Raw genomic sequence first — 14,371 nt, forward strand, 5'->3', positions numbered from 1 at the left:
TTGGTACACCATGCCTGATCTTTCTTCCTGTTTCTGACCTTCGCAGTCCTCCACATGATGCTCGATTTAATTTAAGTTTTGTTCGATGCCCTAGACTTATTCATATGTGGACAATTGAGTTCTCATATTTTTGTTTTTTGGTAAAAAAATAATCACTTCTTAGTTATTTTTTTTCTTGGAATGCTCCAACTTCTGCTTGCAGTTCATTCCTAACTGGACATTATCAAGTGAAAACTTAGTGAAATTAGGAAAAAAGAAATATACAGTTTAATAAAAACATTCTCTAATTCATTTCATTTCCAGTTGTAATTAATAGCCTTAGATGAGCCAATCAAGTGTTCATTTGGAAAACTTAAAAACTAAAAAGGATGGATGGCTTTAATTCTGAAGAAACATTTCAAATGAAAGATGAAACATCTTTGAGAAAAAATAAAGGATTGTTGAAAATGATATAAGCATATTTGAGTACTATGCTAGTTTGAGATTTATTTTCTATATTTATTACTAAATCTGAATTTTAGGTAAAGAAAAAAATGTCTTGGTTCCACAAGCCATTTAAAATCCTAGCAATTTTTAAATTGTGATTTAAAATATATATATTGAGTTTCTTTAACCTCCTGTGGTTTTAGGTCTTGTTCCGTCAGACTGTCAGTTCCCAAAACTACACACACACAAAAAAATTCTTATAAAGCACACACAGGGTCAGTGTGACCACACTAAACCGCAAATAGAGTAGAAAGCTTGTGAGGTCCAAGAAACCAGGTCTCTTAAGAACACAGGACGGTTAAAATATGAACTACCAGCAGTGCGTCATCCAGCTTCTTAGCTTGTGTTTGTGGAAATGTTTACCCTATTCTTGGTTAAATACATTTATTTATTAGTGTAAGTTATTTTCAGAGTGCAGTCAGTATTGGATGAGAAGCAGGACTCCATGACACATTGAACAGAACACCAGGCTGGATTCTTATCAGCAGAAAAATAAACATTCGCAAGAAAGACAAACCAAGCAGAGGTATACAAAAACCAAAAGAGCAGGAAAAGAAAGTATTTGATGATATACTGATGGATAAAATAGTGAAAGCTAGTAAGAAAAAAAGTTTCATAGTCAGCACTGCACCTTTTTTTTTATGCATTTATTAAGAATACGGAACAAATCTCAACAACAAAATGCTCCACCTCCCACCAGGTCTGACCTGAGTGAGAACTGGAGGAAAAACTATTTACAAGGTAAAATAATAATAGTAATTAAAAAAAAAAGACTTGCTGCATCACGAGACACATTTAATAGAAATAAATCCATACTGTCCTTGTCCTCCTGCAGGGAGGAGAGACTGGTGGTGAAAAACGAGCTGCTGGCACCTTTAAGCGATGAAGTCCAGCGGCCTGTTGAAGCCTCCCTTTCTGTTCATGTACTGCCTAAAGAAAGAGACGGAGCAGGAAACATGACATCACCACTTCCTTTGCAGCACTTGCACATTACATCACCGTTAGGAGGGCTGGGATCTGCGTAGAAACACCTGCAGAGGTGATTGGCTGCTCTACCAGCAGACCATGCAGTGAACACTCACCGCTAGGCAGGAATGAAACCTCCACGACTAAAACATTTAAAGAACCAAATACGATAAATACAAGGAGATTCTTAACTCTGCTCTAAAGCTTTACAGTGCTAGGATAATGAGCATCAAATTGGAAATAATCTTATATGTATAAATGTACCTGTATTTCCTCTTCATGGTAACGTTGACTGCATATGCATTAACCGATCCATCCGTTTTCTTACCCTATGGAAGAAAAAAAAATTATTGTCTTTGTACAATAGTTTAAAAATGTCTCAGTGTAAAAACTGATTTTTTACACAGATAAAAATAGGAATTTCCTGTCCTACACTGGGTGTTCCTTTACTGTGAAATCTTTAATTGCTGACATCCTGCTAGAAAATATGAGACACTTAAGATGAAGGCAACCTGCAGTTTGTTGAATCTTCAATTTAGCTGCACAATACACTAGAACAGGGTGTTCAACATGCGGTTCAGGAACCTCGACTGGCTCTATGGCTCGTCCACAATGGCTCTTAATAACTCTGGCTAAAATTATAAAGATTAAACTAATGTTTTAAACAAATATTTACAACAAATGCTGGTTTTACCTGTTTTTGTTTCATGTGATGAACTGATTTTCTCTGACAGAATGATACTAAAAATACTAGTGATAGTTTTTTTTGTTATCAAGTTTAGAAATTATGTACTTTTTGCTTCTCATAAATGTACATATCCATCCTCTTTTGAGCAAAAGTTTTGTTTTGTTTATTTTTAAAAAAGACAAATTTCCTGACATAAATTTACATTTATATAAATAAATACATTTATCTGAGTTCATAAAGTAATCAAAAATTATCTAAAAAAAAAAAAAAAAAAAAAAAAAAAGGTAACATTTGCAGCTTTGAATAAGTCTTAGGGCTAAATGCATCTGTAGTTTGCTGGCCCCCTGCGCTAGATCGTATTTGGGTCAACAGTGCCCCCTTGTGGTTGTGTGGCAAACAGCAGCCACTGCTGCACTCACCTTGGTTGAATCAAAGGAACCGAAGCCCATCATTTTCATCATCTCAATTTCCTCCTCTGTTTTGCCTTGCATATCCTCAGCTGTAGCAGCACAAGGGGAAAAACAAAAACTGTTTTATCGGTTCAACTTCGGGTCAGCATGTTAGGGAACGAACGATTTTTCTGCTGCTGATGACGATACCTGAGATCTGAATGGACTTCCCAGGTTTGTCTTTGGCCTCTTTCCGCTCGTCGTCACGCCGGTCCTTCTGCCGCACAGGAGAGAGGGAGGAGGAGCGATGGCGTCTGGGAGGAGTCCTGTTTGAGGAGCAGAAACACTGCTTCAGGATTTATAGCCGGGCGCAAACAATTAACAATCCAAACGTTCCTTTTCATTACGCCACTACACAGGACGCCATGAAAGCAAAACAAGACCTTGAATGACAGTTATCTTTTTCATGGCGTGTACAGAAAGCTGTTCTATTGTGAGGCGACAGGATATGATTGTTCATGAAAGTGACTTTAGAGGTAAACAAGCATGTTGGTGTGACATTAGAGCTCACTCCATCTGTAAAACTCTCAGACTGAAGGATTGTTTGTCATTCTGAATTTGCACAGAAACTTCCCCATTGTGGGACAATAAAGGACTTTTCTATTCTAATCATTAAAACTGTCAAATAATGACAGTTTTAATGATTGCCATGACCCACACACACAAGCAGTAGGTACATTTTCACAGTTACAGCGAGGTACGGGGAGGGGAGAGTAAGTATTTGTACACCGCTGATTTCAATGAAGGTCTGCCATTTCTATTGAACAGACATCTCATCTGTGTGAAATAGAAATTTTTTTTTATAAAATTGAGAATAAAAAAAATCACATTGTATGACTTAAGCAAATTGTATTTCATTGGATGAAAAAAAGTGTTGCATACAATAAAAAAAAATAACTTCAATATTTGGTGCAGAAATACTTGGACCTAAAGGAGGCAGTGTCACTAAATGTTTTTAAAGGCCGCTCTCATATCATATCAAACATTTCAACTGAGGAATCTTGTAATTTATTCATTTATGAAGGAGTTATCTTTTTTCTGTGAATGTTCTGTAACCTCTGTGTGCTGCCAGGCTTCTCTTGTAAAATACATTTTTAATTAAGTCTTTAACAACTCCAGAGGTCAGATGTTTCCTGTAGCTCTTGACCACTGCAGCAGAGGTTTCGGCTCCACTCCTCCATACAGATCTTTATACTTTCAGGGCTGTCGCTAGGCAACGCAGATTTTAAGCTCCCTCCTGTCCACAATCTAATGATGCACAGCTACAACCAGCCTCCTTGTAAGCCTCCAAATAGTTCTGTTTCGGTCTCATCTGACCCCATGACCTCGAGCAGCTCTACATTTCTGTTCCTGGTGTCCATAGACAGCTCTTTGGTCTCACATGGTGGACAGCCTGCAGCCTGATTGGGTGGACAGGTGCAATTAATCCAGGTAATGGGTGAAGGGAAGAACTGCTTAAAGATGAACTAGCAGGTCTGTGAGAGACAGAATGTTTTCTGCTTGGTAGCTGATCAAATGCTTATTCCATTAAATTAAATGCAAGTTAATTGTTTTTTTTTTTTTTAAATCATACAATGTGATGATCTAGATTTTTTTTAGAGTGTCTCTCACCAGCTTCGTTTCTGTTACAAATGTCTGCAAAACTATTGATATTCTGCTAATGTAAAAATAAATAAAATAACTTTGCAAATGTGGTGTTTCCATTAAATAAGAAATGCAATTAAAATCACATGAATAAGTTGTTTCATCGATAAATCATAAAAAAAAACATGCCACGCCATTGTCCTACCACTTCCTGTCTTCCTCTTTGCCTTTTCCGCCAGTAGTAACATCCAGTTTGTTGATCATGTGACTCGTGACGCAAAAAGAAAATGTTTCTACTGGAGTTTAGCGAAAAACACCATTTTGGATACAGCCGAAAAATCGCATCATACTAGTGCAAAAACCTTTCATAAGAAAAAAAAAAACAAACAGGATTTTTAGTGGAAATTTGCTAATTTTCCATTAAGCTAATTTATTTTCAGAATTCCAATTATAAGATGAATGGAAACGCAGCTTGTGTTGAGGTGAAGCTATGATAAATATTCCAGACCTCTGCAGTCTCTGTTAGCAGGAAAACTGGAAATATCTGCGGCGATCAGATCATCGTTTTACCCACTTTAATCTATAGATACCTGGACTAACAATTAATGTGTGGAACGTTATATATGTTCATTTGAAAACTGGCTGATTTAAAGGTAAGCTGAGCATATATATCCTATTTTCCAATTAACATTCCTACTTAAGAAGTGCATTGATAGAAGATCTATATAACTACCTTCACACTCTGTGCCCTCCAGACCAGTTTGACCCCTTTGACTGCCGGCACATTAATACATTACAGTAAAACCAGCTTCAGATGGGATTATCTACCCTTCCCAGCGGCGTATGAAAACAATCTCGACTGCACTGACGATCTCACCTGGACCGTCTTCTGTGCGGCGAGCGTGAGCGAGATCTGCGGCGGTCTCGGTCCCGGTCCCTGGAGCGAGAGCGGTCCCTGTCCCGCCGGCGCCGCTCGTGTTCTCGTGAGGCCGAGCGGGATCGTCTTCTCTCTGGCAGCAGGAAATGACATCACGTCAGGAACTGGGCCATTTCTTAAAGCACACTGGTAGCAAGGAACTGTCATTCTTTGCAAACGTTGACCAGGTGACAGTTTATCTGCCATGTCCACGTTGGAACAACAGAGAAACTGAAGGAGTTTTTATTCAGCTCGTCATCAAAGGCCCAAAGTAAAAACTTACAAACTAAAATTTAACAAAAAGGTGTTTGTTTTCAAACTGTTTAAACGGTTTTCTTTATTAAACGTATTAAACATTGGCAAAAAAATAACACTAAGTTCTTATGAAATGATCAGCTTCAGTGTCTGAAATGAGTAGAAAACTAATTTTGTTAGCACTACTTGACCTGTTGACCACTGCTCTGACAGGATATAGCAAAAATTGGCTAATTTTGATTAATCATTATGCCAAAATGTGAAAAATATAGTTATTCAGTTCATATCTGACTAAAGAAAAAGAGAAATCAAATGACAGTGTCATAATTCCTTTCAGCTTATCTTTATTTGACAGATCTGTTTTTGTAGCTTATCTGAAGAGTGAGAGGAGACCGCTTTATAATTATTCCTTTTAAAAATAAACAACTATAAAATTTTACAATAAGTTATTCTAGGGATGGTTACAAATAGTTACATTACTATTAATCACTGGAGATTCAACAAATAACAGCGCGCTCCTTCAGTCTTGTAATGAAAATAACTTCGACTAATCTATTATTAAAACTACATCTTTATATCTGGTCGAGCAGCTATAATAAAACTACGTGATTTCGGCTGACAGAGTGCAACTTTAACCGGATCTGACCAAATAACTCCCACATTTTCATATTCAACTCAGTTAGCCTAAAAAAAAAAAAAAAAAAAAAAACTCAGTTAGCCTAGCTTTAGCTTCAGCAGCTCCAGACGCGCAGATCTAGAAGCTTCTACAATCCTCCTGAAGACTCAGTTTGCTCAGAAGGTTTCAAAGGAGGCCGATATTATTGTAACCCACTTAAGCACGTTAAAATAACCGCTAATTATAGAACATAAAGGGGAAAAACCCGACATTATTCGGAACATAACAGTGGACAGTAATGTAAGCTAGCGCTACGTTAGCTACCTAGTAGTAAAAGCTTCGCGTCTTCTTACCTCGTCTCGGGGGTGTTCGGCTCCTGCTTCGACCCATTCTTCCAGCGGCTAAAATTAGCCTTTTTTATAACCAGTGGTTTAAAGAAACTATTCTATAAATAACTAAGAAGAAACTAACATTTGCATGAAGTTAACGACAGCTCTACGTCGGCTTCTCCTTCGTCCCCTGTGATTGGTTGCGCTTTAGAGACTTCCTCTACCTTCCGTGACGCAGTGCGCCCTCTATCGACCTGTATGACCGTCACATTCCGGTAGCTCTGGAAAAAAGAAAAACAAATGAAGCGCCGTAGAAGCGGGACTCTAAAACAAACAAAAACAAAGACGTGGAATTAGTACATAATGATGACGTGATTATAGCGAACTATTATACGAGTGTGAAATGTTCCTGTATGTTGCACCTCGACCACACACTTTTACTGTTTACAAATGTTCCAACAAGGTTTAGATCTGGAATCATTACAGAGTTTTAATTTGCCTGCTTTTTAACCTGGCTAAAATCAGTTTTGATGTTTGGTGTCACATGTCTGACCCAAAATGTCACTGCCCCCAAAAAGTCAAGTCACAGTTAGAAAATCTACAAGGGGAAACGTTTTATGGTGAAAGGAGAAAACATTTAGCTTTCTGTGAACAAAAAAACCAAGTGTTTGGAGCGGTCAAGTAGACCGCTTGACCACGGTAGACCGCTCCAAGTAGACCGCTCCAAACAGTCAAGCATAGTGATGGCAGCATCATGATGCAGGGTTATTTTGCTAGATGAGGTAGGCAAAAAATAAAGAAATAGGACTTCCATCAAGTTATTCAACTTATTTTTTTCTTCTTATTCTTCTAGAGAACAAAAAAAAAGTTATTCAACTTCACCTCAAGACAAGAGTGTTTTTTTAAGTATACACATATTTTATTTCCCTGTATTTGTCCAAATACAGTAATGCAAATTAGGATTGTGGTCTTTCCTAAAGTGAACACCAGGGGGAGACAGAGACCATCTTGAAATATGACCCTTAAAAGTCTGCAGTATTATCCGCTTTTAAGGGTCCACCATAACATTTTAGAGGCTTTTTTTTCAACCCTGCTGTCTTGCATCAAACTTGACATTTATTTCCAGACGACTGGCTTCAGAGGAAAACCAAAACACAATATCATTCTGCATTTATTCAAGAAAACAATCCTTCATTTAATCCGCCGTTGTTGACAAACCATTTATAGTGGTACAAATCACAGTTTTCTGGGAGCCGCAGGAATCAGAGCAGTCATGTTTCATTTGGCCTGGCAGGATTTGAACTCGCTCATTTGTGTGGCAATGCCAGGCTAACAACCGAGAGAGCCCTGACTCCTTAAACGGCCGCGGCGCTTTATTTTTAGGCATCGGCGGCCCTCCTGAGAAATTTACAAAAGGGATGACCGGAGCTATAAGCCCAAGGTGCTGCTGTGGCAGCTCTGTGTCATGCATTTTAAACGTGGCTGGAGGGGGGGTGGGATTGTAAAAGGGAACAACGGAGCAAGGGAAAAGAAGTTTGTCAGAGTTCATTAAGTATCAAGGGAACATTGCTGGAACTGGCAGAGTAAGCCGCGCCGGGGCCCTAGTGCCATTAATCACGACTGACATGAAACCAGGGGCCAAGGGAGAGGAGGTGGAAGGAGGGGAGAAGGCGGCTCTGCCAGAGACTCTGGTTGTGATTATGCGGTCCGGGCAGCTCAGGCCAGGGGTGTTGAAGGTAAAAACACACCGCTGCCAAGACCGTAAAGTTCAGCTAACCTCACACAGATCACCCTCACATAATCACAGGTAGACCGCGAGGAGAGACATGTGACTCTCCAAACCTCTAAAAAAAAACAAAAAAAAAACATGACAGGGTAATTGCTGAGGGGATGAAGTTAGTATTTCTGGGCCTCAGAGGTAAAGAACTGCAGGATCTTCTGGTTTAATAGCGTATACCGACTGAAAGCGAGAGGAAGTGCGGCGCTAGTCATACATCTCTGTCGCCTGCCTTATTTTCTCCCCGCATCCCTCGCTTGAATTTTTTTCTTCTTTTTTTTTTTTGCGCTGGCTCGCCACACCGCTGCTGCCACCCTGGAAGACGAAATAAATGGGAGAGAGAGAGCGGAATGGAGAAAAGAAGGAGGAAAGCTTGTGACTCGTGAAGTTGGAGGCCTCTGTTAAGTGCCGTGCTTGAAAGCCCGTCCAGCCTCATTAGCTGTCAGTTGTAACAATACCGAGCTGGCAGCGAAGACTGCTCCCAGTCTCGGTGCCATAAATCACCGGCTGACAGGCCCCAGACAGGGCTGGGAACCAGCACACATGCAGGACTAGCTCGCGCTGCTCGGTCTCCCTGTTGTTCTTTTTTCTTTCACCTCGCGCTCTGTTTTTCCACAGCTCATTCTTTTCTCCACTTCGCTCCGTCTCTCTCGCTCTCTCTCAATCTGTCTCTATCACACGAACTCACTACACACTAAAACATGTCAGCGGACAACCCAGAACCCATGTGCTTGCATATTTGCCTTATGCACCAATTTTTGTGAAGCAGACAAAAGAGGTTTGGACAAGTCTGTCATATTTTTTTGGTGGATGATATGTATTTACTGGGTCTGGATATGTATTCCTGTGCTCCCCCAATCACTTCTCATGTATACAGTATAAAGACAGATATGTCTAAAGGCTTAATATCTAAAGGGTCTAATGCATATTCCCATGTTCTATGTTTAAAACTGTAGCAGGTCTGACTCTACAGCTGGTTTTGTTATTACTTGTCAGATCCATGTGACATCATAGCACAAAATCAGTCAAACTGAAGCTGGACTAGTGAAGGTTCGTACATCATTTCTCCACAAAACGTACAGCTAAAACCTGATACTAAGGGTACGTTCACACCTGACCCGTTGTTGGCTTGTTGTTGGTTTAAAAATAATATAGATTATTTGCTTATCAGAGGCAGAGAAATCATTTTGTACATTCTGTACTAAATGATGGACGTCACCCAGGAGACCTGAGTAGAGATGGTCAAGTTTATTTCAACTTTGAGTGTTTAATGTCTGGTTGTTTTTATGGTAATATATATCTTTCAGATCAAACTCAAGAACATTTTTGATAATGTTTCACATTTGATTGTCTCATGTACTGTGAGGCGCTGGTCTTGGTTTGGACTTGGTGTTAGCCCCGAAAAGTCTTGATCTTGTCTCAGTCTCGATACACTTTAGTTTTGGTCTTGATTTGGTTTCAGGTTTGGTGGTCTGGACTACAACGGGTCTCGTCAGTGACTAAGTATACCTTCAAAGTGGCAGCAAACCTATTGGTTTGGTGAAGCCATCAAAAGGCCTTGATCTCTACTCTCTGTGTGCGTGTGTGTATGTGTGTGTGTGCGTGTGACCATGGCAGACTACAAACCTGATTCTGTTACACCAGTTACATAACGAGGAATGGGCCACAATTCCACCAAAACAGTGTGAGAGATTTCTGAAATTCATAAAAAGAAATTCTACCAAATGTGAATGAAATGTCAGAATCTGAAATGTCTGAAGTTAAAAAGAAAAAGTTTAAAAAGTTGGCATTTAGAAAATAAAAATATTTTTGTGATCTTAACCGACCTAAAACAAGAAATGGTGAGTCTGACAAAATAACTGCGTCAATTACTGTGTCAAGAGTTTTTGACACAGGATGGCTGTTTTCAGCACAGGGAATTTCCGGTAAGCTTCACGTCGAACTGGCGCATTACATACGTTACAGACAAACGTTAGAGATTGGGTAAAATTTAAAACCTCAGAGTCCACACCTCCATCAAGCAATGGTTTTCAATACAAAACCGTTAGCCTGGTTTTTATCAGGCTAACGTTCATACTGGACGCCCTTGAGATTTCTCTGTAAAGACAGATAAAAATGAAACGGCTCCCATCACAGAACAATGTGATTTTCGCATTATAAGCAGCATTTTTTTTAACTGTCACAAGAAAATGGAAACACCAAAGTGAACAGCTTCAGCGTAGGGAATGAAACCGTTCCGTTACAAGCCACAGGTCAGAGCGGGACAAAGCTTTCTGAGTTGTCTAATTGAACTCCTGACATGAGAAGTTTCCTTGTACAGCTCCCAGTGAATGTCTGAATCAGCATATGAAGGATGTTATGGTTTGCTTTCAGCCACGTGGCCAAGCAGGAGCGGTAGCCGGCTGCCAGCGTCACTTACGGTGAGGCGTGATGATGTATGTGGCGCGCATGGAAAGGAAGGAAGTACAAGAACGCAGGGCTGTGGGCCATTAATCACTGCTCTGGGGCATGTGAAACACACACACACACACACACACACACACACACACACACACACAATTGTGAGGCTTAAAGTGTCACTAAGACAGTAAAACCACTTACATGATTTAAAAAGATGAAGCACTGAGCTTTCATCCTGTGTACACAAAAGCTTTTAACAACAAGTATTTGAGGTAATTCCAGAGTTTCGCTGTTTTCGTCTGTAGTAACTGGGTCAAACGCCGGCGCCATCTTGTGATGTAATCAGGGTAAGTCAAACCGTTATCAACTACGGCTGAATACATAGAAGCGGAGGAAGTTGTGAGAGATTTCAGCAAAGATTTGATTGATTTATCTGCAGTTTTGGAAGAAGAGGTTAGTTGGAGTGATGAAGAAGAGGGAGCTGGTTCTCCTGAAGGACTGCTACGTTATTTTTTTGAGCCAAATCGTTCAGGAAGCAACGATGAAAACAACGTTTCTGTGGAGGAAGGTTCAGACAGTGAAGGGCTGTCGCCTTCAGATCACTGAATGGCAATAAACCGATCAATATAATATACACCAACACCAAAATATAACAAGTTAGCCTAAAAGACCTGAAAACACAGTCTCTCCTTTCTTTTGCTTTCATTGTCATCTTTAATGGTTACACAATACCAAAAGAATCACGACTGACATGAACAACTTATTGGGACAAATACAACAGAAATCTGCCTCCACCCCCCAGATGATGAAACCTGTCAACATGTGTGTGTTTGTGATCGAGTGTATCCGCTCGTGTGTGGGTGGACATGGTAATCGGTCCTGTGAAAGTGCTCGGGTTGGCCCAGGGCACATGCCGCTGCAGTACAGTGAGCCGCATCGCTGGGCCGCGGGGGTGTGGGAAAGTGATCGCTGCCGACTTCAGAGGGAATTGAGGAAGAATGGGGAAATTGCAGACAGATCGGCTTAATGGCTGCGCTGAGGGAAGAGGTTGTAGGGGCCAACAGCTGCTAGCGATCCATCCGGACCAGCCTGGAAAGGACCGCTCGGCGATGATGACGTGTTCACCTTCCAGGAGCCCAGTGTGCTGGGACTTTCTGTCAGAGGTTTGTCCGGTAAAAGTTGGTTTTAAAATTGAAAGCTCAGTTTGGTTCGTTTTGCTTCGGAATAGTGAAAACCTTCCTGTGCAAGTCAACAATCCTGGGAATAAAAAAAAAAGCCCCAGCACAGTGTAAGAGATTCTGTAAAACGCTCAATGACAAATAGGTCTGGACAATGTGACTGAAAAACGATATAATCGTTTAATACCAGTCGTTATTTATAATTATTGATTAGGTTTTTGGTTTTAAATACCGCCAAGCTGGTGACTGTTCCTGTTTTATCCACAGTTTTTAAGCAGTCAGGAAGCAAGGTGGTGCAACCTGAAACTGCTGCTGTGCCAGTTAACTCAACAGGTTGTTGCTAGGTAACAACTAGTAGGTTGTTATTGCTAGGCAGAGGAAAGAACCCAGAATGCCTTAGGGTTCCGGATCAGAGTTCAGTTAAATTATTGATCATTTTATATGACATATACATACTGATATTGATCACATGCCTACTGTGATATTGTTACTGATTTTATAAGGAGGTTGTTGCTCCAATGTCTGAATAAAACGCCTGTGCCTCCTCTGATTTGTAACTGTTTACATCTGTTGCCACCATTTCTATTAATGATTTATCACGTGACTAAACGTATTCACGTGTGATTTTAATTGTGTTTGTTTAATGGAAACACCGAAATTGCAAAATTGTGTTTTTTCGACATTAGCAGAATGCTGAAAGTTTTGCGCATATCTGTTCATCAGCAGTCAAAACATAGCTACTGTGAGACCTTTACAGAAAATCAATAAAAAAAATATTATCCTTTTAAAACGGGATTATTGTAACTTAAATAAACTTTAATGAGATGGGAATAAGTTGAATAATCTAGCTGAAAAACAGAAAACGGTAGAAGAAATGAAAACACACTAAAGCGCAGTTGAAGCCTGATATTTTTCTATGACTTTCCACTAACTTGTTCACTTTAGAGCAATATGTGGGTTGCCGACTATGTTTGAATTCTGCATTGTTCTTCTTTTTCTACCTGTCGCAAAAAAGCAAACAAATTGCATCCCCAAAACGTCAAACTTTCCCTGACAGACGCCAGGCTTAATTTGAACTATTAGCCAGACATGTATGAGAAAAGGCAGATAGGTGCAACACATTAACGTGTGATGGACAACGGTTACCGCTGAGGAAAGAGAGAAATACCGTTCATTCTGCTCCAATCCGGTCTGCGTGGAGGGATATTGGGAAATGACAGATGAAAACCTAAGTAGTTCAGGACAGCAGCTTGATTCATTCTGGGCGTAGCATTGATTTTTTATTTTTATTTTTTTGCTGTTGAAGTTCAATCATGGAGCCATAAAATAAATAGAAAAGAGCCTCGGCTAACCGTCTCTGGTTTGTGTTGATTCATCAGAGCAGAGGGTGAAAGCTGATGAGGTGAATTTTCTCCCGGCGCTCTGATCCTCACCTCCTGTGGTCATGTGAACAAGCAGCCTCCTTTTACCCTCCTACGCCCCCCACCCCTCAACCAAACGTGTGCGCGCAAAAGTGCAAGGTTTGCCCTCATCCATGTACACACAAACCCCTCCTGACTCACACCCCATAACCTCACTATGGTCTTACACAGCAGGCCTGCCATAAATCAATGGGCAGGATCATGTCTGCCAGTTAGACTAAACAAGAGCATTTGTGAGGATTTGCTCTCGCTCATTAATCATCCTGACAGCTTGAAAAACACATTTCCCCTTTAATGACTGTATTTGGATAATCAGCTCGGTTTCCCCCTGCCTGGCTCCCCCCCTCTCATTCCCCTCCCCAATTTCTTCCTTTTTTTTTCTTTCTGGCCTCAAGCACATTCACAGTTATGTGGGCGTTTCACTGTTACAGGAGACAAACAGGGAGGAGGGAATGTTTTCGAAATGATTCAAAGAAAAAAATCTTTAAAGTCTGGAAGCACATTTTTTTTCCACCCTCAACAAAGCGCAAGACACGGGCTAATATGGAGTACCTTACAAACACACTGACTGCGATTTCATTACAGACGGCAAAACTCTGTTGACATTCCGCTAATGTCGAAAAAACACCATTTCGTAATTGCGTTTGTTTCCACTAAATAAGACACACAATTAAAATCAAGCGCGAATAAGCTAGTTCACGAGATAAGTCTTTAACCCCTAGAACCCGACGGACCCACCGGTGGGTCCAGCTGCCACGACCTCGGCTCGCTCTGTAAACAAAGGCTCCACGTGCCTTTACATTTTTTTTATTTTTTATTATCCGCTAAAAGAGGCTTTGATCTTTCAAAAACTATTCCGCATAAAGGTTTTGCCCAAAATGTTAAGTTTAAATTTATTTATACCCATTGTCCTCCTACCACTTCCTGTCGTCTTCTTCTTCATCTGTTCCACCAGTAGTAACATCCTGGTGTTGATCACGTGACTTGTGTGAAAAGTGTGAAAAAAGTTTCCATTGCAGTTTTGGGAAACACACTCATTTCTATACGGCCGAAAAACTATCCTCTAGAAAAACGTTTTTCAGTACGTCATCGCAACAATTCCCTTGTCCCTTTAGTGGGGTCAAGAGGGTTGCTGGTGCCTATCTCCAGCTAACGTTCCGGGCGAGAGGAAATACACAACTATTTACTACTATATATACACCAGGAGACTTTGTATGTGCATGCATGAGTTTTCAAACGTAAACTACTTTACCTCGCTTCTATGACCCTGAACAGGATTGGGTTGGTTGTGAAATTCAGTCAAGAA

General features: G+C 40.4%; 1 protein-coding gene across 1 annotated transcript; it reads right to left on the reverse strand.

Annotated features, from left to right (window-relative positions):
* Positions 1–127: 127 nt before the first annotated feature.
* snrnp27 (small nuclear ribonucleoprotein 27 (U4/U6.U5)) lies at positions 128–6,505 on the reverse strand. The gene is made up of 6 exons (XM_014970743.2): positions 6,314–6,505; positions 5,051–5,183; positions 2,740–2,855; positions 2,560–2,639; positions 1,717–1,781; positions 128–1,416 (listed from the first exon to the last, which is right to left on the reverse strand). Exons 1-6 carry the CDS (start codon positions 6,348–6,350, stop codon positions 1,362–1,364), a joined length of 486 nt encoding a protein of 161 aa, XP_014826229.1. The 5' UTR covers positions 6,351–6,505; the 3' UTR covers positions 128–1,361.
* Positions 6,506–14,371: the final 7,866 nt, after the last annotated feature.

This window comes from Poecilia mexicana, unplaced genomic scaffold (genome assembly GCF_051168715.1).
Source record: "Poecilia mexicana isolate PSO_F unplaced genomic scaffold, ASM5116871v1 scaffold_9, whole genome shotgun sequence".
NCBI classification, from domain to species: domain Eukaryota; kingdom Metazoa; phylum Chordata; class Actinopteri; order Cyprinodontiformes; family Poeciliidae; genus Poecilia; species Poecilia mexicana.

Bases quoted from the DNA above. Each gene is read 5' to 3' on its own strand.
- snrnp27 (XM_014970743.2), bottom strand. From the start codon at position 6,350: ATGGGTCGAAGCAGGAGCCGAACACCCCCGAGACGAG. The intron at 2,640-2,739 runs GTATCGTCATCA...GTGCTGCTACAG, and splicing joins GAAGTCCATTCAGATCTCAG to CTGAGGATATGCAAGGCAAA. The intron at 1,417-1,716 runs GTACATTTATAC...CTCTTTCTTTAG, and splicing joins ACCATGAAGAGGAAATACAG to GCAGTACATGAACAGAAAGG.